At 41.1% G+C, this 26,993-nt stretch overlaps 1 protein-coding gene across 2 annotated transcripts; it reads left to right on the top strand.

Moving 5' to 3' along the window:
* Positions 1–2,370: 2,370 nt before the first annotated feature.
* LOC115132629 (matrix remodeling-associated protein 8-like) lies at positions 2,371–24,516 on the top strand. Of its 2 annotated transcripts, XM_065020793.1 has the most exons (11): positions 2,508–2,660; positions 2,862–3,694; positions 9,965–9,991; positions 10,152–10,457; positions 10,600–10,701; positions 10,811–11,329; positions 21,286–21,450; positions 23,458–23,488; positions 23,614–23,693; positions 23,857–23,910; positions 24,045–24,516. In XM_065020793.1, exons 2-11 carry the CDS (start codon positions 3,676–3,678, stop codon positions 24,068–24,070), a joined length of 1,329 nt encoding a protein of 442 aa, XP_064876865.1. In that variant the 5' UTR covers positions 2,508–2,660; positions 2,862–3,675; the 3' UTR covers positions 24,071–24,516. The 2 variants fall into 2 exon arrangements, 1 of the variants encoding a protein (XP_064876865.1); XR_010464402.1 differs by lacking the exons at positions 23,458–23,488; positions 24,045–24,516 and having other exon boundaries at positions 2,371–2,660; positions 23,857–23,875.
* The last annotated feature ends 2,477 nt before the right edge of the window (positions 24,517–26,993 follow it).

The following is a 26,993-nucleotide window of genomic DNA, read 5'->3' as shown; positions in this document are numbered from 1 at the left end:
CAATTTGTACACTGAGTGTACAACACATTAGGAACTTTTCTAATATTGAGCTGCACCCCCTTTTCCCTTCAGAACAGCCTCAATTCGTTGGGGGAATGGACTCTACAAGGTGTTGAAAGCGTTCCACAGGGATGCTGGCCCATGTTGACTCCAATGCTTATCACAGTTGTGTCAAGTTGGCTGGATGTCCTTTGGGTGGTGGAACATTCTTGATACACATGGGAAACTGCTGAGTGTGAAAACCCCACAAGCGTTGGTTGCAGTTCTTGACACAAACTGGTGCGTCTTGCAGCTACTACCATACCCTGTTCAAAGGCACCTAAATATTTTGTTCTTATTGTTATTCTTTATCCTGTCTCCTCCCCTTCATCTACACTGATTGAAGTAGATTGAACAAGTGACATCAATAAGGGATCATAGCTTTCACCTGGATTCATTTGGTCCATCTTTGTCATGTGTCGATAATGTTTTGTACGCTCAGTGGAAGTCTCCCTATGCAAATCTAATACATTCAAAGTGCGATTTCAACAGATTTATACTTTTATTGTGTCAAACTAACTAATGATTGTCTTTCGTAGAATGTATATAGCAACATTCTGACCTTGTTTAGCATTATCTAGTCCAAATTCGTCATGATTCCACTATTGGTATCCGGTTTATGGACTTTTAATGGGGGACTTTTATTTTAAAGGCGAACTGTAAATGCCATTACTGTGACAAATCTTATTGTGGCTAGCTTCCACGCCACCTATGGATGTTTGTTTTAAATATTAAATGTGTTTTTAAACCTGACTCTAACCTTAAATTAAGACCAAAAAGCACATTTTTGTTTTTATGATGTATAGCCAATTTTGACTTGTGTTGGTGGTAGCTAGCTAGTGGAAACCAAGTGGCTCGGGGCTGACCGGAAGTCTTTTTCTGGAGTCACATTAAAAATGAAAATCTATGCTAATGTTAGCTACACTTGTAGCTATTGCCAAGTAAGTAATTGGGAATCAATTAGTTTAATTGTCGATTCAATCATGTGTCGTTAGTAAACGTCATACTGGAAATACTGTTTGGGGACTATTTCATCATAATCTGAGTGTTCAGAGTAGCGTAAACTAGCTAGCTAGCAAAGCAGCTACCATTCAAGGAAATCAACAGGATCTCTGTGGTAGCTGTCAGCTAAGCAATGTTAGATAGCAGCTGGCTAGTTACCAGGTAACTGCCTGAAGTGTAAACTATGGGCCAGCAATACAGTTAGTTATAGGGAAATTTCACAATTTCTCTTCTTTATATTTATATTCATAATCTCCAGCACCTCCTTAGCATCAACAAATGTGAAAATTGTAGTAAAAAAGATAAATACAGTGGGGCAAAAAAGTATTTAGTCAGCCACCAATTGTGCAAGTTCTCCCACTTAAAAAGTTGAGAGAGGCCTGTCATTTTCATCATAGGTACACTTCAACTATGACAGACAAAATGGAAAAAAAAAAATCCAGAAAATCACATTGTAGGATTTTAATGAATTTATTTGCAAATTATGGTGGAAAATAAGTATTTGGTCATCTACAAACAAGCAAGATTTCTGGCTCTCACAGATCTGTAACTTCTTCTTTAAGAGGCTCCTCTGTCCTCCACTCGTTACCTGTATTAATGGCACCTGTTTGAACTTGTTATCTTTTTAAGTGGGAGAACTTGCACAATTGGTGTCTGACTAAATACTTTTTTGCCCCACTGTAAGTGTTTTCAATGACATCATCAACCAATTAGTAGGCAATGCCTAATCATAATTGTTTACAATTACACAATGCACACCAATGATGTCATTGGAAACACTTATTTCCTCTATCATTTTTACTACAAAACATAGAAATGTGCCATTTTCACATATGTTGATGTTGTGGTGGTGCTGGACATGATGAAAATTAAGTTGAAAATGTGTGAAATTTCCCTTTAATATTGCAGGTTTTACATCTGACATGACTGTCGTTATCTAACATTTTTCCTTAGGGTACTGCATGCACTGGAGAAACATATTCACTTATTCATTCCTGATGACTTCACTTGAATAGTCATAGATATGTTTATCTCAAGGGTGGCCCCTCACCTAAGTCTGCTTTGCAGAGGTACTGGTAAGTGTTGTAAGACATGTCAGATCTATAGCTAACCTAAAGTGTGGCACTATCACTTGGAAACAGTAAATTAATACAATTCGGTTTATTCTCCTTCAATGCTCAGGTGCACTTCAGACTCCAGGACAGTCATTGAGTGAATATTTACTTCCTGTCTTTCCTACTCGTTGCTCTTATCTAAATGTAAAACCAGCAGCAGACAACACACATCCTCCCCAACACTGGAGCCAGAGCTGGAAGAGTTCCTCATCCCTCGTAATCCATCAGTGTCCCCACATAAGAGCTGACTCTAGCTGCACTACTCCCTCCCCTTCTAGTGTCTCCTCTGCCTTGGAGGACACCACGGTACTGCCCACGTTAATTAAGAGGCCCTCTCCTGGAGGAGGGTGGAGGCTCAGTAACTAAGTAGCTCAGAATCTCCGCTGTAAGAACGTGCTGGAGATCCGGCGGTGGAAGATGAACAGGCACAAGTACAAGAAGCTGCTGAAACGCACCAAGTTCCTGAGGAGGAGAGTGTTGGATGGCAGGAGGAAAAAGAAGCAGGTCAGTGTTTTGGCTGGAGATGGGAGGAAGAATGTTGTGCTCTTAGTTGTTATTGTTATGAGTATGAACTCTTAACTGCACAGCTAAGTTTACCTCAGTAATAATGTTCCCAACACATTCAACATATTATGAACCGACCTGTTTACTGTATTATTATAGCCATTATGAGATATCTAACAGTGACTGTGTCCTTGTATCCAGAAACGCTTTGAGAAGGATCTTCAGAGGATCTGGATGTGAGCTGGACTGAAGAAATCCCCAGAAGGATGGAATACACAGAGGATCTTCAACAAACAATCCAAAGTCTCAGAGAGATTGTAGAGTACAGCACACTGCTGACTGACAGGAATCACGTGCTTCTCATCAGCCTGCTCTCCTCTCTGCTACTTGAAATAAGACATTAGTGATGTGGACATTTTCCAGTTGTGTTCTGCCCTCTCCTGTTAAGTGTGATGGTTGTTGCAAGTAGGTAAAAAAAAAAAATTAAAATTTTTTTCACATCCTGATTATTCACTCTACTTATCTTATTTAATATATCATACCAGTATGTTCATATCTTCTTAGAATAGGCTGTTATTTAATACCTTCTCCTATGCAGTTTCCTAAGTTAAACAGTGGGTGGCAGTATTGTACAACCTTTGTTTCATTGAACATTGTGAACTTGGCAGTCTCAAAGATGTTCAGCTTAAATAGTCTATTGTTGTTCAGTCAGTGACAAAGTTATAAAACTATTCTGGTAAGCTGTGATATTAGGTCAAAAGAAGTGATCACTTTCAAAGATGTTCTCACTCAGTAGCAGTGCCAGGAAGGTGTAGGGTTTCACAGGCAAGCGAAGGAGGGACATACACAGCTGGTTTACACTCTGGAGACTTCTGCAGTTTTGTTGTTGCTGGTTGATGAACTTTCTTCAGGTGTTGCTGTCCTCTATTCATTGATGCGCAAAACACTGTGTTATAACCTACCTACTTTTATCCCATTTCTTTGAGTAAGAGTTGTAGAAGAAAGACTGGAAGACATGTTGCGGTTGTTTCTAAGTAAGTTCCAACTATGTTTTTACTAAAACAAGAACAACGCTTTGAGAAGTAGGCTATGCAAACCATTTTAAAGAGTCAATGCCAGGGAAGATGGTAAAGCTTTAATAAATGTATTTCTAAGATGTTATAGACAGTTAAGGGGGTGTTTCTTGTTCTGTGGTTAGTCAAACATTTGTTCTCCATTGGTATTTTGTTTGTTCTGTTTGACAATTAAAAGTTTGCTGTACAATGTGAAAGAAGTAGCTATAGGTGATGATCTCCATCACCTTACTTTTATGGTGTAAGCCAAAAACAATCATAATTACAATCTTGACCCCCTTGTTATTTATGAATTTGTTGATCTACTTATGAAGTGTATGTGTATCATTTTGACCGATCAGTGATAGAGTAGTGTATAAAAATAAAATAGACTGAATTGAACAAATGTTCATTTATCCGGGACAGGAATTGTGCAAATGAGGTAAACACCCCCCCAAAAAATGTGCATCATGTCTGCCTCAGTTATCTGGTGGTGTGTGGGTGCTTTTCTTATGGGTTCATTACTGTTTTGAGTTAACTGCGGTCAGAATAGGAGAGTCAGCACAATCCCTGCAGCCTGTCATTATATGTGTCAGTAATGAGTGTCTCACCATAAATGAGCTGAAGTTACTCCAGATACAGGGGAAGGGGATTACCACTCCGAAAAAAACATTTAGGGGACTTAGACTCCTAGCAAATAACAATGTCTTATATGAACTGTGAAAAAAATAATTTCTTCATGAATTCTTACAAAAGAAAAGTATTAGTGTGATAACGTGTTCACAGCTGAATGATTTACCAATATCGTGGTGGTTGCAAAGATTCGTAGGAGAGGAAACCATGTGCATGATTTCTTCCTCTGGCCTCATTAATGAATAAATTCATGTTAAAACTGAACATTGAATATAAAACACAATAGAGATTCACCTGAATATTTAAGTTATTGTGAAAGTTGCAGTCATTAAACATGGCAATCCAGTAGCATGTAGTTAAGTCTTTAAGTGTTCATTTGGCTGCCTGAGTCAGTCAGCTACTGCATCAGAGATCAAGGAGAAAATGATAGGGTTTTAGACAGTTTCTTCTCTGTCTACAGAATACTTTATACTCTTCAGTGCTGCTCACGCCACCATTTTCCAGTAGGCTCTCACATGCAAGTACAGTGGCATACTCATTATTGCACTATTATGAGCTCATTGTACAAAACCCTCCGACTGCAGTCACTCAAACTCTGACACTTTTTCACTCATTGACATGCATAGACATGTTGATCATATAGATGAGACATCTAGCCTCTTCTAGGTACCGTCTAGTTATATAAAACATCAGCATTAAAAGTGTCAGAAGTGGATGAGAGTCATTTTAGAACGATCCTTTGAAATACATAATGGTATTGCAATGCCCATAGAGACAAGCACCTGGTCTCTATTGTCTCTCATAAACCCCACAACTACCCCTTCAAACCAGAATACTGTAGGCCTACTCAAAACCATTATGATCCATTTTATGGCGTTAATTTAAACAAAACATAAACCTGCCTGCTAAACCTATGTGACTTGACAAGAATAGCTAACATACACTGGTATTACAATAGACATCTATGACCTATGTAATAGGCAGCCAGCTGTAGTGCTGGGCTGTGGCAGCGGTCACTTTGTGTTATCTCCCAGGACCTTGGCCTTGAAAGAGGTTATCGGGGGAATGAATAAAGCCTCTGTGTGCTGCCTGGGCTGTATACATCTCACTGCTGCTGCTGGCCCTTAGGTAAACAGCACATGTAATGGCACTTAGTGAAAATCTGGGTTAGTAAAAGATGACTTGCAACAGGGAATCCTTCAGTCCCAAGAGAGTAAAAACACAAATGTAGAGAAGTATATACAGTACCAGTCAAAAGTTTGGACACACCTACTCATTCAAGAGTTTTTCTTTATTTGTACTATTTTCCACATTGTAGAATAATAGTGAAGACAAAACTATGAAATAACACATATGGAATCATGTAGTAACCAAAAAAGTGTTAAACAAATGAAAATATATTTTATATTTTATATTCCTCAAAGTTTCCACACTTTGCCTAGATTCTTGATTACAGCTTTGCACACTCTTGGCGTTCTTCTCAACCAGCTTCACCTGGAATGCTTTTCCAACGGTCTTGAAGGAGTTCCCACATATGCTGAGCACTTGTTGGCTGCTTTTCCTTCACTCTGCAGTCCAACTCATCCCAAACCATCTCAATTGAGTTGAGGTCAAGTGCTTGTGAAGGCCAGTCATTGTCCTGTTGAAAAACAGATGATAGTCCCACTAAGTGCAAACCAGATGGGATGGTGTATTGCTGCAGAATGCTTTGATACATAGGGGATAATGGGGCAATTGGGCGACACCTGGAGGGGGACAGAAACAAGCACAAAGACATAAGAAACAGATCAGGGTGTGACAGTACCCCCCCCCTCTAGGGACACCCCCTGGCGTCCTACCTGGGCGTATACCTGGTTGACCGGGGTGCCTGCGATGGAACTCGGTGATGAGGGCTGGGTCCAGGATGTTCCTAGCGGGGATCCAGCACCTCTCCTCCGGGCCATAACCTTCCCAGTCAACCAGGTACTGGGATCCCCTGCCCCACGGCCGAAACTTCAGGAGGTGCCTCACCGTGTATGCCGGGTTAGCCGTCGATGAGACGGGGGAGAGGGATGGGCCTGGAAACAGCAAACAAAGGGCTGTGAGACATATGTTTAATCCTAGAACATGAAAAGTGGGATGTATACAGAGGATATGGGGCAACAGAAGACAAACAGCAGAGGGGCTAATAATCTTGGAGATGGGGAAAGTGCCAATAAAACGGGGGGAAAGTTTGCGGGACTCTACCCGGAAGGGCAGATCCCGAGGGGAGAGCCATACCCTCTGCCCAAGATGATAGCGGGGAGCCGGGGTCGACGATAACTTTAGATGGTATTGAGAAGAGCCGACCGAGCACTCTTCCAGGTACTCCGACAGCGCCGGACAAACATCTTTGCAGAGGGTATGTTGACCTCTTCCTCTTGCTCTGGGAAGAGCAGGGGCTGATAACCCACAGAGCACTCGAAGGGAGAGAGCCCAGTGGCCAAGCAGGGAAGGGTGTTCCGGGGGTACTCCACCCACACGAGTTGCTGGCTCCAGGGGGTGGGTTTGGCCGAGACGAGGCTCCAGTTCCTGATTGGCATGCTCTGAGTGGCCATTGGATTTGGGATGAAACCTGGAGGACAGGCTGGCCGACGACCCAATGTGCAGAACACCTACCAGAACCCGGACGAGAACTGAGGACCACGGTCGGAAACCATTTCCACTGTAAGTCCATGGATCCGGAAGACGTGCTGCACCATGAGCTAGGCCGTCTCCTTTGCAGAAGGTAGCTTGGGGAGGGGAATGAAATGGCGACTTTGGAAAACCTGTCCACCACAGTGAGGATAGTGGTGTTTCCATCAGACAGAGGGAGACCAGTGACAAAGTCCAGGTATATATATGTGACCACAGACGGTGAGGGACAGAAAGAGATTGAAGGAGGCCAGCCGGAGCATGCCGAAGAGCTTTGTTCTGAGCACAGACGGTGGCAGGCGGCGACAAACTCAGAATCGTCCGAAACCATGGTGGGCCACCAAAAGCATTGTTGCACAAAGGCCACGGTCCGACAGGAGCCAGGGTGACAGGCAAGCCTGGAGGAATGAGCTCATTCCAAGACCGGGGAGTGGGCAGGATCTGGGAGAAACATCCGGGCCCCCCCACCCTGGGTCAGAGGGTGTAGAAGCGGGGCAATAGTGGCGTGAAAGAGCGTCCAGCTTAACATTCTTAGACCCCGGGCAGTATGAGATGGTGAAGTTGAACTGGGTGAAAAACAGGGCCCGTCGAGCTTGCCTGGAGTTGAGACAGTTGGCGGTGTGGAGATATTCCAGGTTCTTGTGATCCGTCCACACTATGAATGGAAGATCCGCCCCCTCTAACCAGTTTTTCCACTCCTCCAAGACCATCTTCATCGTGAGTAGTTCTTTGTTCCCCACATCATAATTACTCTCCATTGCATTAATGCGATGGAAGAAGAAGGCGCAGGGATGCAGCTTAAGGTCTACGGCATAACGCTGGGACAGGACGGCCCCCATTCTGACATCCGAAGCGTCTACCTCCACCACGAACTGATGGGATGCGTCCGGATGGATCAATATGGGAGCTGTGGTGAAGTCGTGCTTTAGGTCCAGAAACACCCGGTCAGCAGCTGGGGACCACATAAACGGGACCTTGGGAGAGGTGAGTACTGACAGGGTGAAGTCAGGGTGCTGCAGCTCGAAGATGAGGGAACACTAGGAGAGAAATGCCCGACAGGTTCCTGACCCTCCAGCAAAGCAGTTCGGAAGAGGTAAGCGAGGCACAGTCATGGCACTCTGCCAAGGTCTGAAATCCATCCAGAAGACCTCGAAGTAACTCCTTGTGTCTCCCAATGGTGGCCCCTTGGGAGGAGATGGTGTTGCGGGTCTGCTGAGTCAGTTCGTACTATCAGACCTTAGGATAAGACCCAGATGCAGACAGTTCGAAGTAACAAAATTACAAAACAGGGGCAGGCAAATGACAGGTCAAGGGCAGGCAGGGGTCAGTAATCCAGATCAGAGTCCGAAAGGTACAGAACATCAGGCAGGCTCAGGGCAGGCAGAGGTCAGTAATCCAGGGCAGTGTCACAACGTACAGTACGGCAGGCAGGCTCAGGGTCATGGCAGGCAGAATGGTCAAAACCGGGCAACAGGGACTAGAGAGAAAACAGGAGTAGGGGAAAACGCTGGTAGGCTTGATGAGACAAGACCAACTGGCAACAGACAACAGAGAACACAGGTATAAATATACAAGGGATAATGGGGAAAATGTGCGACACACATAAGTGTGCCTTAAATTCTAAATAAATCACTGACAGTGTCACCAGCAAAGCACCTCCACACACTCACACCTCCTCTTCCATGCTTCCCGGTGGGTACTACACAATTGGAGATCATTCATTCACCTACTCTGCGTCTCACAAAGACACGGCGGTTGGAACCCAAAATCTCAAATATGGACTCATCAGACCAAAGGACAGATTTCCACCGGTCTAATGTCCATTTCTTGTGTTTCTTGGCCCAAGCAAGTCTTTTCTTATTATTGGTGTCCTTTAGTAGTGGTTTCTTTGCAGCAATTTGACCATGAAAGCTTGATTCACGCAGTCTCCTCTGAACAGTTGATGTTGAGACGTGTCTGTTACTTGAACTCTTATTTGGGCTGCAATCTGAGGTGCAGTTAACTCTAATGAACTTATCCTCTGCAGCAGAGGTAACTGGGTCTTCCTTTCCTGTGGCAGTCGTCATCAGAGCCAGTTTCATCATAGCGCTTGATGATTTTTACGACTGCACTTAAAGAACATTTCAAATTTCTTGAAATTGTCCGAATTGACTGACCTTCATATCTTAAAGTAATGACAGACTGTTATTTCTCTTTGCTTATTTGAGCTGTTCTTGCCATAATATGGACTTGGTCTTTTACCAAATAGGGCTATCTACTGTATACTACCCCTACCTTGTCACAACACAACTGATTAGCTCAAATGCATTAAGAAGGAAAGAAATTCCACAAATTAACTTCTAAGAAGGCACACATGTTAATTAAAATGCATTCCAGGAGACTACCTAATGAAGCTGGTAGAGAGAATGCCAAGAGTGAGCAAAGCTGTCATCAAGGCAAAGGGTGGCTACTTTGAAGAATCTCAAATATAAAATGTATTTTGATTTGTTTAACACTTTTTGGGTTACTACATGATTCCATGTGTGTTATTTCATAGTGTTGATGTCTTCACTATTACTCTACAATGTAGAAAGAAAAAAAACTTGAATGAGTAGGTGTGTCCAAACTTTTGACTGATACTGTACATCTCACTTACTTATTTCTCTAAATTCTAAATTCAGGCATATACAGTATTTTAATGAAAACAATCATGGTCTTCATTGTTCCTTTGGTGCTGACACTCCCTGTTATTTAAATTCCTCCTCCCTGCTTCATTCTTACATATTCTTCTTGGTTTTCTGTTGGCCTATTTTTCTCCATCCCTCCACCCAGTTGTCTCAGTTACCCAGCTGTAATACCAGTCAGTCCTGACTACTGTATTAGCAGCATCATGACCAGAAGTCAGGGATCAGCTCAGGTCAAACCCTGCCAGACAGATAGTTGTTGTTCCTATGATGACTCAGTTGCATTTTCTATTATTTGTTTCAGTTTCTTCTGTCTTCTTCCTGCCCAGTGGTACGTCCTCATAAAATATGACTTAATTGTATAACTCATTTTATTGCATTGAAAACATTTATGCATGTGTTTGCGGCTTTGTTTTGTAGTGTGTGATTCATGGGGTTTTTAGGTCTTTGCCAAGTTTACTAATACGTCCCATGTGTGTGTATTGCATTAGCGTGGGGCCAGAGCAGCAGCAAGTTAGATGTGGTGGTGGAGGCCCGTAACATCACCCTCCCAGCCGGGATCCAGGCCGTGCTGCCCTGCCACAGCCCCCGCATGATATGGACCCGGGACCGGCTGAAGGATCGCCAGAGGGTGGTCCACTGGGACCTGTTCCGGAGCACACCAGAGTACTCTGTGGAAAGGATACTGGACATGTCTGCTGGCGTCAAAGAGAGAGTCTACAATGGGTTCAACAAGGGCCGCATAACCATCCCCAAAACCGCCTTCACTGACGGGAACTTCTCCCTCGTCATCAACAGTGAGTTGGGCCTGTTTTCTATTGTATGCTCATGACTGCAAACGCTCCATAAAATATTCAGTCATTTCATGCTGGACGACATTAATATTACACAAATTCTTGGAATCTAGAAATGTACTTGTAATGTATGTTATTCTTCCAGATGTTGGAACAGCTGATCGAGGTGTTTATAGTTGTAATCTCCATCACCACTACTGCCAGCTTCACCAGTCCATCAAGATACAGCTCAACACCACCAAGTCAGGTGACTACCCTCAATACATTTCTGAATAGTAACAATCTAATTAATTTTGTGTATTGGCGCTATTTGTTTAGCTTATTTTAATAACACATTTCAACCTGTCCTGTCTCAGTCCGTAAGGAGAAGCGTTACTGGGACGGGGACAAGACAGTGTTTGTGGTGTTGCTGGGGAGCTCTGTGGTGTTGCCTTGTGTGAACAGGCGGCCCTTGTGGATGGAGGGCCAGCAGGAGGACCAGCAGCAGGTAGCCCACTGGGACTGGCAGCCACCTGGGGTGAGACCTGATGGAGCTGACCGCCTAGTGGACCTTTACGCCTCTGGAGAGCGCCGGCAGTATGGACCACTTTTCCCTGTGGACAAGATGAGTGTCTCTGAGGATGCCTTCTCTGTAGGGGATTTCTCTCTGACCATCTCTAATCTCCAGCCTGTTGACAAGGGCCTATACTCCTGTCACCTGCACCACCACTACTGCGGCCTGCACGAGAGACTCATCTACAGGCTCATGGTGGGGCCTTCACTGCCCCCACCTCCTCCGGTCCTCACCACTGTCCCTGCTGCCCCTGCTGCCCCTGCTGCCCCTGCTGTCCCGACTGTCCTTGCTATCCCCCACACACTCCCCAATGATGACCCAAGTAAGAGACTCAGCATTACCCTTTATTTTAGAAATGGCTTTTCTGATGGGAAATGTGAACCTTTTGAAATCTTCATTAGAACATGACAAAGTAAGAATGAAACTACAGTTCTGTTCTTTGAAAGCACTTTCTCTTTTCTCTTTCTCTTTTCAACTATAAATCATTCTATCTTCTCTCTATAATCTCTTTTTCACATCTTCTCTGAGTTTCGCTTTCCCTAATCTGATTGGTGTGTGTCTGTCTTTTCAGCAGTTTTTGTGGTCTGAGAACACTGTTCCTGGGATGTATTTATGGGTCATTTTTACGTATAGGCATTTTTGGTTGGTTAAGTCAGTGCATCTTTGTGGCAGATCCTCAAACCTTTTCCCTGTCCGCACGAGAGGAAGGGGGAGAGAAAGAGGGAATGGAGGAATGGTTGAAAGAGGCAACAAAAGACACAGACTGAGAAAAAGGGAGCGAGAAAAAAATAATGAAATAATGCATTTGGCTGCAGAAAAAAAAGTCATAGAGGGAGACAGAGCGAGAGAGAACTGAGAGTTTGGAGTGTGGAGAAGGGGAATCTGGCTGTGATGTTGGACAGCAGGCAGCCTGTCTGAAAAAGTCTGTCTGGAAGGCCACTAATTGGCCATAACGGAAGTGCTCTCATTTTCATTGGAGACCTTTTTCCTTTTTCCACAGTTGAGCAATGGCTTAGTTCACCATTTTAGCTCCACAGAGTCAGACAGGAGCAGTAAAGCCAGACTCCAGGGGAAAGAGGGAGCATGGTTAGGCTTTGCATCTGGTGCATTGGGATTTCTCTGTTAGTCTCTTTTAGTTTCATTAGGGAGTGAACGTTATTTATAGTAAAGGTTACATGGAGAAAATCTGACCTGTCTGAAATGAAAATGGAGAGCCCTCCCTTCAGCAAAATATATTTTACCAAAACCCTCCCTGAGCGCTTCAATTTTTTTAAACATAAAGTGGATAGCAGAGAACATGCCTACCATTTACTCTCCCTTTTTGGACAGACCAGAGCCTTAGATATGCCGTTTCTAGAAACTGTTCTTCATCCTGTGAGCATTACATGGCAACGCAAGAATGTTGATAGCACACAGGGCTGTGGGCCAGAATGTTGTTCTTTCATCGTATTTGAGAAAAAAGATCCTTCTATAAACATTTCATGCAATTCTATGTAATTTGACACAATATTTTTAATACCACACAAATTACTGAAATTACAGGCTAGGCCTATGTGTTCATCTTATCATATTTATCCAATGCCAAATCAGTCTGTCTTGTTGCCAAAAAACTGTCTCTGTTTGCAAATAATTACATCTGTGACATTATTAAGAATCTGAGCATGGTACTTTCAAAAGTTAGGTCTACCTGATGCAGAAAATTGTATGCTTTAACTGCTAGCTACTCTTCTTCCGTGGGTTAACCCAATGAGAGGAGGTCGCTAGTGTTTCCCTAAAAGATGTCTGGGTTAAAACATCTTCTATGGTACAGAAAGTGAATAGCTAAATCAATTGATAGTGACAGAATTAGATTACTTCCCAAACAAAGTACATTTTTTGTATCCTTGGCTATAGAGGGTTATAGCTCCATCTCTGAATGTCAAAGAAACTAAACAATGATATTCCCATATGCATCCGGGTATTTTACAGCTTGTTTTTAGCATAAATAATTGCCGACCAACGCACTGTTATATATCACTTTATAATCGGATCCGTTTGATTTTCTTCAAAATGGTAAGCTAACAAGGGGTAGGCCTGTGCTTTTTTGCCATTGTCTTTAAGGCCTATGGCATACTCTCTCATAACCCTCAATTCGGATCCTGGTCTTAACTTAACAGCCTTTCACTGACGAGGAGGTAGGCTATTTAAAGAGCATAGGCTATAGGCCGGTCCTTGTGCAAGATATTGCATTTTTTTGGACTAGGCCTAATCAAAAACTATTTTCTGAATAGTTTTGGGATTCTCCTCCTGTACTGCCACTGTAGGCCTACACAGCACAGCATTGGTTAGGCAGCACAAAAAAGGTTTGATCAACAAGAGTAGAGCAGGCCGGGGCTCATGGTTGGAATATCCATTGCAGTACATAATGTAGCCTAGTTTAATTTAAACGATCCCAGCAGCTATCTAGAAAATATAACTTTGCTCTGTGCTTCTCCGAGCATGTACTTCATAGCGTATAGCCTACAGGCTGTGGATAATTTGATAGCGACCACACTACATAGCCTATAGGCACACTTGATATTCCCCAGAGATGAGGTGCGGCATCAGGCACACATTAATATATAGACTAATGAGCAACTCATTCTAAAACACAGAGAAATATTTAAATGTCATCAATTACAGACTACATGACCCTCCCCTGGACTAGATTAAAAAAATACTAAACCCTCCCCTTGACTAAAATGTAAAAATAATGACCCTCCCCCATTTTCCTCCAGGTACCGATTCTGTACATTTCCATCCATCCCTAATCTCTCCCAGACTCTCTACAGTAGCCTATATTTACAGAACAGTAGCCTATCTTTACAGAACAGTAGCCTATCTTTACAGAACAGTACCCTATCTTTACAGAACAGTACCCTATCTTTACAGAACAGTAGCCTATCTTTACAGAACAGTAGCCTATCTTTACAGAACAGTAGCCTATCTTTACAGAACAGTAGCCTATCTTTACAGAACAGTAGCCTATCTTTACAGAACAGTAGCCTATCTTTACAGAACAGTAGCCTATCTTTCCTATCTTTACAGAACAGTAGCCTATCTTTACAGAACAGAACAGTAGCCTATCTTTACAGAACAGTAGCCTATCTTTACAGAACAGCCTATCTTTAGTAGCCTATCTTTACCTATCTTTACAGAACAGTAGCCTATCTTTACAGAACAGTAGCCTATCTTTACAGAACAGTAGCCTATCTTTACAGAACAGTAGCCTAACAGTAGCCTATCTTTACAGAACAGTAGCCTATCTTTACAGAACAGTAGCCTATCTTTACAGAACAGTAGCCTATCTTTACAGAACAGTACCCTATCTTTACAGAACAGTAGCCTATCTTTACAGAACAGTAGCCTATCTTTACAGAACAGTAGTATATCTTTACAGAACAGTAGTATATCTTTACAGAACAGTAGCCTATCTTTACAGAACAGTAGCCTATCTTTACAGAACAGTAGCCTATCTTTACAGAACAGTAGTCTATCTTTACAGAACAGTACCTAACAGAACAGTAGCCTATCTTTACAGAACAGTAGTATATCTTTACAGAACAGTAGCCTATATCTTTACAGAACAGATTTACAGAACAGTAGTATATCTTTACAGAACAGTAGCCTATCTTTACAGAACAGTAGTCCTATCTTTACAGAACAGTAGCCTATCTTTACAGAACAGTAGCCTATCTTTACAGAACAGTAGCCTATCTTTACAGAACAGTAGCCTATCTTTACAGAACAGTAGCCTATCTTTACAGAACAGTAGCCTATCTTTACCTATCTTTACAGAACAGTAGCCTATCTTTACAGAACAGTAGCCTATCTTTACAGAACAGTAGCCTATCTTTACAGAACAGTATATCTTTACAGAACAGTAGCCTATCTTTACAGAACCTATCTTTACAGAATCAGTAGCCTATCTTTACAGAACAGTAGCCTATCTTTACAGAACAGTACCCTATCTTTACAGAACAGTAGCCTATCTTTACAGAACACCCCTATCTTTACAGAACAGTAGCCTATCTTTACAGAACAGTAGCCTATCTTTACAGAACAGTAGCCTATCTTTACAGAACAGTAGTATATCTTTACAGAACAGTAGCCTATCTTTACAGAACAGTAGCCTATCTTTACAGAACAGTAGCCTATCTTTACAGAACAGTAGCCTATCTTTACAGAACAGTAGCCTATCTTTACAGAACTATCTTTACAGAACAGTAGCCTATCTTTACAGAACAGCCTATCTTTACAGAACAGTAGCCTATCTTTACTATCTATCTTTACAGAACAGTAGCCTATCTTTACAGAACAGTACCCTATCTTTACAGAACAGTAGCCTATCTTTACAGAACAGTAGTATAATATCTTTACAGAACAGTAGCCTATCTTTACAGAACAGTAGTACCCTATCTTTACAGAACAGTAGTATATCTTTACAGAACAGTATATCTTTACAGAACAGTAGCCTATCTTTACAGAACAGTACCCTATCTTTACAGAACTTTACAGAACAGTAGCCTATCTTTACAGAACAGTACCCTATCTTTACAGAACAGTACCCTATCTTTACAGAACAGTAGCCTATCTTTACAGAACAGTAGCCTATCTTTACAGAACAGTAGCCTATCTTTACAGAACAGTAGCCTATCTTTACAGAACAGTAGCCTATCTTTACAGAACTTTACAGAACAGTAGCCTATCTTTACAGTATAGTAGCCTATTTACAGAACAGTAGCCTATCTTTACAGAACAGTACCCTATCTTTACAGAACAGTAGCCTATCTTTACAGAACAGTAGCCTATCTTTACAGAACAGCCTATCTTTACAGAACAGTAGCCTATCTTTACAGAACAGTAGCCTATCTTTACAGAACAGTAGTATATCTTTACAGAACAGTAGCCTATCTTTACAGAACAGTACAGAACAGTAGTATATCTTTACAGAACAGTAGTATATCTTTACAGAACAGTAGCCTATCTTTACAGAACAGTAGCCTATCTTTACAGAACAGTAGCCTATCTTTACAGAACAGTAGATCTTTACAGTAGCCTATCTTTACAGAACAGTAGTATATCTTTACAGAACAGTAGTATATCTTTACAGAACAGTAGCCTATCTTTACAGAACAGTACCCTATCTTTACAGAACACAGAACAGTACCTATCTTTACAGAACAGTAGCCTATCTTTACAGAACAGTAGTATATCTTTACAGAACAGTAGTATATCTTTACAGAACAGTAGTATATATTTACAGAACAGTAGTATATCTTTACAGAACAGTAGCCTATCTTTACAGAACAGTACCCTATCTTTACAGAACAGTACCCTGTCTTTACATAACAGTAGCCTGTCTTTACAGAACAGTAGCCTATCTTTACAGAACAGTAGCCTATCTTTACAGAACAGTAGCCTATCTTTACAGAACAGTACCCTATCTTTACAGAACAGTAGCCTATCTTTACAGAACAGTAGCCTATCTTTACAGAACAGTAGTATATCTTTACAGAACAGTAGCCTATCTTTACAGAACAGTAGCCTATCTTTACAGAACAGTACCATATCTTTACAGAACAGTAGCCTATCTTTACAGAACAGTAGCCTATCTTTACAGAACAGTACCCTATCTTTACAGAATAGTAGTATATCTTTACAGAACAGTAGTATATATTTACAGAACAGTAGCCTATCTTTACAGAACAGTACCCTATCTTTACAGAACAGTAGCCTATCTTTACAGAACAGTAGCCTATCTTTACAGAACAGTAGCCTATCTTTACAGAACAGTAGTATATCTTTACAGAACAGTACCCTATCTTTACAGAACAGTACCCTATCTTTACAGAACAGTAGCCTATCTTTACAGAACAGTAGCCTATCTTTACAGAACAGTAGCCTATCTTTACAGAACAGTAGTATATCTTTACAGAACTATCTTTACAGAACAGTAGCCTATCTTTACAGAACAGTACCCTATCTTTACAGAACAGTAGCCTATCTTTACAGAACAGTAGCCTATCTTTACAGAACAGTAGCCTATCTTTACAGAACAGTACCCTATCTTTACAGAACAGTAGCCTATCTTTACAGAACAGTAGTATATATTTACAGAACATTAGTGTATCTTTACAGAACAGTAGTATATCTTTACAGAACATTAGCCTATCTTTACAGAACAGTACCCTATCTTTACAGAACAGTAGTATATCTTCACAGAACAGTAGTATATCTTTACAGAACAGTAGTATATCTTTACAGAACAGTAGCCTATCTTTACAGAACAGTAGCCTATCTTTACAGAACAGTAGCCTATCTTTACAGAACAGTAGGATATCTTTACAGACCAGTAGTATATATTTACAGAACAGTAGCCTATCTTTACAGAACAGTACCCTATCTTTACAGAACAGTAGCCTATCTTTACAGAACAGTAGCCTATCTTTACAGAACAGTAGCCTATCTTTACAGAACAGTAGCCTATCTTTACAGAACAGTAGCCTATCTTTACAGAACAGTAGTATATCTTTACAGAACAGTACCCTATCTTTACAGAACAGTAGCCTATCTTTACAGAACAGTAGCCTATCTTTACAGAACAGTAGCCTATATTTACAGAACAGTAGTCTATCTTTACAGAACAGTAGTATATCTTTACAGAACAGTAGTATATCTTTACAGAACAGTAGCCTATCTTTACAGAACAGTACCCTATCTTTACAGAACAGTAGCCTATCTTTACAGAACAGTAGCCTATCTTTACAGAACAGTAGCCTATCTTTACAGAACAGTAGCCTATCTTTACAGAACAGTAGCCTATCTTTACAGAACAGTAGTATATCTTTACAGAACAGTAGCCTATCTTTACAGAACAGTAGCCTATCTTTACAGAACAGTACCATATCTTTACAGAACAGTAGCCTATCTTTACAGAACAGTAGCCTATCTTTACAGAACAGTACCCTATCTTTACAGAATAGTAGTATATCTTTACAGAACAGTAGTATATATTTACAGAACAGTAGCCTATCTTTACAGAACAGTACCCTATCTTTACAGAACAGTAGCCTATCTTTACAGAACAGTAGCCTATCTTTACAGAACAGTAGCCTATCTTTACAGAACAGTAGTATATCTTTACAGAACAGTACCCTATCTTTACAGAACAGTACCCTATCTTTACAGAACAGTAGCCTATCTTTACAGAACAGTAGCCTATCTTTACAGAACAGTAGCCTATCTTTACAGAACAGTAGTATATCTTTACAGAACAGTAGTATATCTTTACAGAACAGTAGCCTATCTTTACAGAACAGTACCCTATCTTTACAGAACAGTAGCCTATCTTTACAGAACAGTAGCCTATCTTTACAGAACAGTAGCCTATCTTTACAGAACAGTACCCTATCTTTACAGAACAGTACCCTATCTTTACAGAACAGTAGTATATCTTCACAGAACAGTAGTATATCTTTACAGAACAGTAGTATATCTTTACAGAACAGTAGCCTATCTTTACAGAACAGTAGCCTATCTTTACAGAACAGTACCCTATCTTTACAGAACAGTAGTATATCCCTACCCACTTCATCTCTAGTCTCTCTCCTTCTCTCTGGCCCTCTGCTTGTGGCGTGTTTATCAGCAGCAGAAGGAAGTGTGCTACATCTGTTCAGCATCTGGGCCAGCTGGGACATAAAAGGGAATAGTTGGGGGGGGGTTCTGTGTTAGATTTGGATCCTGCTTCACCCTTTTAAGATAGGTTGACCCATTTAACAGCATTGTAAAGTATGCAAGGAAGACATTCACATGGATCAATGCATATATGGCTTGAGGTCTTTTATTTTATCTTTACTTTTCTCCTACGTAGTTGTGCCCTTTCCTTTGTTAAATCCAGCCAACTCTTATCTGTGCTGACCTCTACAATCCTCTACAATTGCAGCAGTCATTACCCCTCTCTTTTGTTACACTGTAATCATTTATGGCAAACTGAAGTAGAACTCAGTTCTGTTGTGACCACAAGAACGTGCATAAGTATCAGTAACAGCGTGTAGCTAGCATAGAATAGAATATGCTGTCAGTGTCTTCTTGTTTAAATGAAGATGTCTTCCCTCAGCTCATTGGCTGCAAATTAACCACAATGTTTCAACAAGACTAAAACCACACCCTGTGTGACCCCTGCAGTCTGCATGGCACGTCACACTGTGTTTATGTGTGTATGTTCTCATTTTATCTGTCAGGGGAAATTAAACCGTCAACAGCTGAGACACGAAGAGAGAACTGAGGCTTGACAAATTGTTCTCCAGAGAGTTGACCTTGATCGTGACACTGTGGTTTTGTGCATATTAACATAATTCAAAACAGACAAGAGATAATTAGCAACCTTGATGCCCTTTGGGAAGTGTTAAATTAGATTAATTGACTACAATTTGTTCTGTAAGACTGGTGCGGTTTGCAAGATCCACCCAGGAGTGGTACCTGTCCTCAGATAATTTCTTATTTGAAGCCTGCCTCAACCTCTTACATATCCTCAGGCTAGTCATGACAAACCTGCGCTTTGGCCAAGGACAATAGATTTAAACTAGAGAAATGCCCCAAGGTGATGGAAATCACTACTATTTTGGTTGGGTTGAGTTATCTAACAGGTCTCAGCAGGGTATGGAGTAGTGCCATCACCTGGCATGATGATTCCTTGCGGTCCCCAGTCCACCTGGCCGTGCTGCAGCTCCAGTTTCAACTGTTCTGCCTGCGGCTATGGAACCCTGACCTGTTCACCGGATGTGCTACCTGTCCCAGACCTGCTGTTTTCAACTCTCTAGAGACAGCAGGAGCGGTAGAGATACTCTTAATGATCGGCTATGAAAAGCCAACTGACATTTACTCCTGAGGTGCTGACTTGCTGCACCCTCGACAACTACTGTGATTATTATTATTTGACCATGCTGGTCATTTATGAACATTTGACCATCTTGGCCATGTTCTGTTATAATCTCCACCCGGCACAGCCAGACGAGGACTGGCCACCCCTCATTGCCTGGTTCCTCTCTAGGTTTCTTCCTAGGTTTTGGCCTTTCTATGGAGTTTTTCCTAGCCACCGTGCTTCTACACCTGCATTGGTTGCTGTTTGGGGTTTTAGGCTGGGTTTCTGTACAGCACTTTGAGATATCAGCTGATGTAAATAATATATAAATACATTTGATTTGATTTGTTAGTGTCATCAGCCTTCCCAAGCTTGGTCTCCACCATCATCATCCCCAATGACTATAATTTCTGTTCTCACCCCAGCAGGTGAGAGCGAGACCTGTTTGATAACAGTGGCATGCTGATTGAGGGTTATGGTGCAGTAACTGTTATTGTCTAATGGAAAAGTATGGATGGATGACATATTATTGTGTGCATAGGGTTTGAGCAGATTCTAGACAGTGGAAGAAACACCTCAGTGAAGGAAGAAACACTTGTATATGCCAATCTGAAATAGCTATTTTTATCTATTAAATCATATGGCTTTCACAATGAACAAATCCCTCTCCCTCCTCCCTCTCGCTGTCTGATATGTTGGTGTATGGCAGAAGTTGTGTTTGTGTTGCAGAGGACTTGATGACTGTGAGGTGAGTGTTGTCATATGTTTGCTCACATGGACCAATCAGACTGGTGGAGTTTCAGGGACTGAGAGAGATGGCAACGGCTAGGATTTATTTTTCCATACTGTGCAAAAGGTTGACTGTGAATAAGTAAATAACTGGAAAACTCATTCAGACTTGTCTGCACACAACAGAATTCCTCCCCTCTCCCCTCCCACCTTCCTTTTCTCCCTTTCCTTTCTTGGTTAATCTGTATTTCTATTTTAAGGAGAAAAATAGCAGCTGCATTGCATCAGGTCTGGAAGTCTTACAGCTGAACAGAAAAGTGTTTTGACATAAAGCTGCTCTTCCTTACCTCACGCTCTCTGCCTTACGCTCCCTGAGAGAAATGAAAACCAGCCTAAAATAAGCACAATTGTTTTTAACTGAAGCAGAAATAACTTACTGTTGTAATTGTCCTTCAAAATGCAATATAAATGACATATAGACATTACATATAATAATTTGAACTATCATTAAGATAAATAGTTTGATTGACATTTTAATTTCACTGAGCATGGATAAAACACAATGTGAACAAGACAATGTACTTTGAACCACCAGACTGTGTTTATAAAGTATTGAGTGTTATTAGTGGACGGATGAATCCACTGTGTTGTTGTCCTTCTACCTTCAGGCCCTGATGTGGTTGAACTTGAGAGACCACGGGTAGTCAACGTCATCCTCCCTGAGTACCCAGGGCACTTCTTCCAGCAGATGGGCTACTTCCTGGCTACCTTCTTCCTCCTAGCCTTCATCATAACAATCGTCATTGTGCTTACCCGACGACGCAGAAAGAGAGGTAGTGTGTGTGTGTGTGTGTGTGTGTGTGTGTGTGTGTGTGTGTGTGTGTGTGTGTGTGTGTGTGTCTTCCTCTGTACAGTTGAAGTCGGAAGTTTACGTACACTTAGGTTGGAGTCATTAAAACTCATTTTTCAACCACTCCACAAATTTGTTGTTAACAAACTATAGTTTTGGCAAGTCGGTTAGGACTTTTATTTGTGCATGACACTAGTAATTTTTCCAACAATTGTTTACAGACAGATTATTTAACTTATAATTCATTGTATCACAATTCCAGTGGGCCAGAAGTTTACATACACTAAGTTGACTGTGCCTTTAAACAGCTTGGAAAATTCCAGAAAATTATGTCATGGCTTTAGAAGCTTCTGATAGGCTAATTGACATCATTTGAGTCAATTGAAGGTGTACCTGTGGATGTATTTCAAGGCCTACCTTCAAACTCAGTGCCTCTTTGCTTGACATCATGGGAAAATCAAAAGAAAAGAGCCAAGACCTCAGGGGAAAAAATGCAGACCTCCACAAGTCTGGTTCATCCTTTGGAGCAATTTCCAAACGCCTGAAGGTACCACGTTCTGTAAAAACAATAGTAAGCAAGTATAAACTCCATGGTACAGCGCATCCATCATTCCGCTCAGGAAGGAGACGCGTTCTGTCTTCTAGAGATGAATGTACTTTGGTGCGGCGGAAAGCGCAAATCAATACCAGAACAACATCAAAGGACCTTGAAGATGAAGATTCTGGAGGAAACAGGTACAAAAGTATATATATCCACAGTAATATGAGTCCTATATCGACATAATCTGAAAGGTCTCTCAGCAAAGAAGAAGCCACTGCTCCAAAACCGCCATAAAAAAAGCCAGACTACGGTTTGCAACTGCACATGGGGACAAAGATCGTTCTTTCTGGAGTAATATCCTCTGGTTTGATGAAACAATAATAGAACTGTTTGGCCTTAATGACCATCGTTATGTTTGGAGGAAAAAGGGGGAGGCTTGCAAGCCGAAGAGCACCATTCCAACCGTGAAGCACGGGGTGGCAGCATCATGTTGTGGGGGTGCTTTGCTGCAGGAGGGACTGGTGCACTTCACAAAATAGATGGCTTCATGAGGATGGAAAATGATGTGGATATATTGAAGCAACATCTCAAAACATCAGTCAGGAAGTTAAAGCTTGGTCGCTAATGGGCCTTCCAAATGGACAATGACCCCAAGCATACTTCCAAAGGTGTGGCAAAATGGCTTAAGGACAACAAAGTCAAGGTATTGGAGTGGCCATCACAAAGCCCTGACCTCAATCCTATAGAAAATATGTGGGCAGAACTGAAAAAGCGTGTGCGAGTATGGAGGCCTACAAACCTGACTCAATTATAACAGCTCTATCAGGAGGAATGGGCCAAAATGCAACCAACTTATTGTGGAAAGCTTGTGGAAGGCTACCCGAAATGTTTGACCGAAGTTAAGCAATTTAAAGGCAATGCTACCAAATACTAATTGAGTGTTTGTAAACTTCTGACCCTGTCACACCCTGACCTTAGAGCTTTTTATGTCTCTATTTTGTTATAATGTTCAGTTTAAATAAAAAGCATGAACACTTACCACGCTGCGCTTTGGTCTGATTCCTCCTCATCTGACGACGACACCCGTTACAGACCCACTGGGAATGTGATGAAATAAATAAAAGCTGAAATAAATCATTCTCTCTACTATTATTCTGACATTTCACATTCTTAAAATAAAGGGGTGATCCTAACTGACCTAAGGCAGGGAATTTTTACTTGAATTTTATATCAGGAATTGTGAAAAACTGAGTTTAAATGTATTTGGCAAAGGTGTATGTAAACTTCCGACTTCAACTGTATATATCTCTTCGTGACTCTTTATCACACACAACCAAACTATATATTTGTATGAATGTCCTCAATTTCATATTCAAATCAGTTAAATGGCTCTGTGTGTGATTGGTAATCTGTAATGGTGTGATTAAAGTATGTTTAATCTTGTTTTAGGGCTGGAGTACGACCTGCGAAGATCTGAACGGTCAGAACTGATTTAGTATGGTGGATGGTCACACTTGATAATGAGAACATGACTCATTTTAAGGAGGAGCTGAACTCTCACTGAACTGTTAACACTAACCACCTCCCTCTCTTACTGGTAAACAGGAGTCATGTGACTGGCCACAATGACATCGCATTGGATGCCACAGAGCTGAAGGTCTGCACCCAGGAATACCCACATTCAGGTAAGGTTCCCATGCTGCTGTAGGCCCTACTGTACCTCATATAGACTAGAGAGTTTGAACAGGGTGACTCAATAATGGCTGCCGCTGCACAGATCTCATACGGCATGGTACATCATGACATGGCGAATTTAATGACCCACCTTTTTGCACTTTCTATCCTTAGACTCCAAAAACAACCTACTGAAAGAGAGAGATATGTTTAAAGGCTGCAATAAAGGTCAGTGTATGTGACAGCAGGGGTTCAAAACAACAACTGCATGTCTCATTTAATGCCGTTGTTTTTTGCTAATGTCACTTCTCATTTCTTTCCTACCACGTATTCTTCCCTCCTCCATCTCTCTCTCTCTCTAGAAATGGATGGAAAGTTGTGGATATGAGACAGAGAGAGCTGATATGCCGCTGGCGGCTCCAGAGCAGACACACAGGACTAGGAAGAGGAAACAAGGGTTTATAATGGTGGAATCCGAAAAGGACAGGAGGGACTCTCTTTTTATAGACACCCCTTACCAAACACTCTTCCCAAACAGTCTTACCAAACACTCTTACCAAACACTCTTACCAAACACTCTTACCAGACACTCTTACCAAACACTCTTACCAGACACTCTTACCAGACACTCTTACCAAACAGTCTTACCAAACAGTCTTGACAAACACTCTTACCAAACAGTCTTACCAAACAGTCTTACCAAACAGTCTTACCAAACAGTCTTACCAAACACTCTTACCAAACAGTCTTACCAAACAGTCTTACCAAACAGTCTTACCAAACACTCTTACCAGACACTCTTACCAAACACTCTTACCAAACAGTCTTACCAAACACTCTTACCAAACAGTCTTACCAAACAGTCTTACCAAACAGTCTTACCAAACAGTCTTACCAAACACTCTTACCAGACACTCTTACCAAACACTCTTACCAAACACTCTTACCAAACACTCTTACCAAACAGTCTTACCAAACACTCTTACCAAACACTCTTACCAAACAGTCTTACCAAACAGTCTTACCAAACACTCTTACCAAACAGTCTTACCAAACAGTCTTACCAAACACTCTTACCAAACACTCTTCCCAAACAGTCTTACCAAACACTCTTACCAAACACTCTTACCAAACACTCTTACCAGACACTCTTACCAAACACTCTTACCAGACACTCTTACCAGACACTCTTACCAAACAGTCTTACCAAACAGTCTTGACAAACACTCTTACCAAACAGTCTTACCAAACAGTCTTACCAAACAGTCTTACAAACAGTCTTACCAAACACTCTTACCAAACAGTCTTACCAAACAGTCTTACCAAACAGTCTTACCAAACACTCTTACCAGACACTCTTACCAAACACTCTTACCAAACAGTCTTACCAAACAGTCTTACCAAACAGTCTTACCAAACAGTCTTACCAAACACTCTTACCAAACACTCTTCCCAAACAGTCTTACCAAACAGTCTTACCAAACAGTCTTACCAAACACTCTTACCAGACACTCTTACCAAACACTCTTACCAAACACTCTTACCAAACACTCTTACCAAACAGTCTTACCAAACACTCTTACCAAACACTCTTACCAAACAGTCTTACCAAACAGTCTTACCAAACACTCTTACCAAACAGTCTTACCAAACAGTCTTACCAAACACTCTTCCCAAACAGTCTTACCAAACACTCTTACCAAACACTCTTACCAAACACTCTTACCAGACACTCTTACCAAACACTCTTACCAGACACTCTTACCAGACACTCTTACCAAACAGTCTTACCAAACAGTCTTGACAAACACTCTTACCAAACAGTCTTACCAAACAGTCTTACCAAACAGTCTTACCAAACAGTCTTACCAAACACTCTTACCAAACAGTCTTACCAAACAGTCTTACCAAACAGTCTTACCAAACACTCTTACCAGACACTCTTACCAAACACTCTTACCAAACAGTCTTACCAAACAGTCTTACCAAACAGTCTTACCAAACAGTCTTACAAACAGTCTTACCAAACACTCTTACCAGACACTCTTACCAAACACTCTTACCAAACACTCTTACCAAACACTCTTACCAAACAGTCTTACCAAACACTCTTACCAAACACTCTTACCAAACAGTCTTACCAAACAGTCTTACCAAACACTCTTACCAAACAGTCTTACCAAACAGTCTTACCAAACACTCTTACCAAACAGTCTTACCAAACACTCTTACCAAACAGTCTTACCAAACACTCTTACCAAACAGTCTTACCAAACAGTCTTACCAAACACTCTTACCAGACACTCTTACCAAACACTCTTACCAAACAGTCTTACCAAACACTCTTACTAAACACTCTTACCAAACACTCTTACCAAACAGTCTTACCAAACACTCTTACCAAACACTCTTACCAAACAGTCTTACCAAACACTCTTACCAAACAGTCTTACCAAACAGTCTTACCACACACTCTTACCAGACACTCTTACCAAACAGTCTTACCAAACAGTCTTACCAAACAGTCTTACCAAACACTCTTACCAGACACTCTTACCAAACACTCTTACCAAACAGTCTTACCAAACACTCTTACCAAACAGTCTTACCAAACAGTCTTACCAAACAGTCTTACCAAACACTCTTACCAAACAGTCTTACCAAACAGTCTTACCAAACACTCTTACCAAACAGTCTTACCAAACAGTCTTACCAAAAGTTTCTGTTGCTGCGCCAGTTTTTAATATTTTATTTCATATTTTCATACTTGTGTATTCTGTATTCTGATCTGCTGTTATTTCAATATGGCTAAACATGTCTTCAATTTTGTATTGTACTACACAGATATTTGATGTCAAGTATTTTATATTACAAAAAACAACCAGTGTGTGCTTTTCAACATTCCTTGTCATTTGGTACATAACAAAATACTTTCTATCACCATATGACTTCATTTTCCGAAAGCATGTTGTCTTTAAATGTATGTGGGAAAACTGTCATGTTCTGTTTTCTGATTTCAGAGCTCAGCAAGCTCAGAATTAGTTGAGAATGTTTATTAAAGTATTTGCACAAACCTGTAATTTACTAGTAATATACTAGTAACATTCATTCTGTGTGTAAAGGGTTTGTAAAGGGTCACAAGTATTTTATAGCTATGCTGTTAATTATTAGTTCATAACTTGCTTAGAAATCTGTATTAAGCCTTTATACCTGTTATAATGGTATTCTTACCAAGTTCATGCGATTGATGATCATGGACCACAAAGAAAGGCTATACATGGAATAAAACTCAGGAAATCAAGCCTTAAACA

Source organism: Oncorhynchus nerka, linkage group LG7 (genome assembly GCF_034236695.1).
Source record: "Oncorhynchus nerka isolate Pitt River linkage group LG7, Oner_Uvic_2.0, whole genome shotgun sequence".
Taxonomy (NCBI): domain Eukaryota; kingdom Metazoa; phylum Chordata; class Actinopteri; order Salmoniformes; family Salmonidae; genus Oncorhynchus; species Oncorhynchus nerka.
Note: the sequence above shows the minus strand (reverse complement) of the source record. Positions and strands in the feature narration are given on the sequence as shown.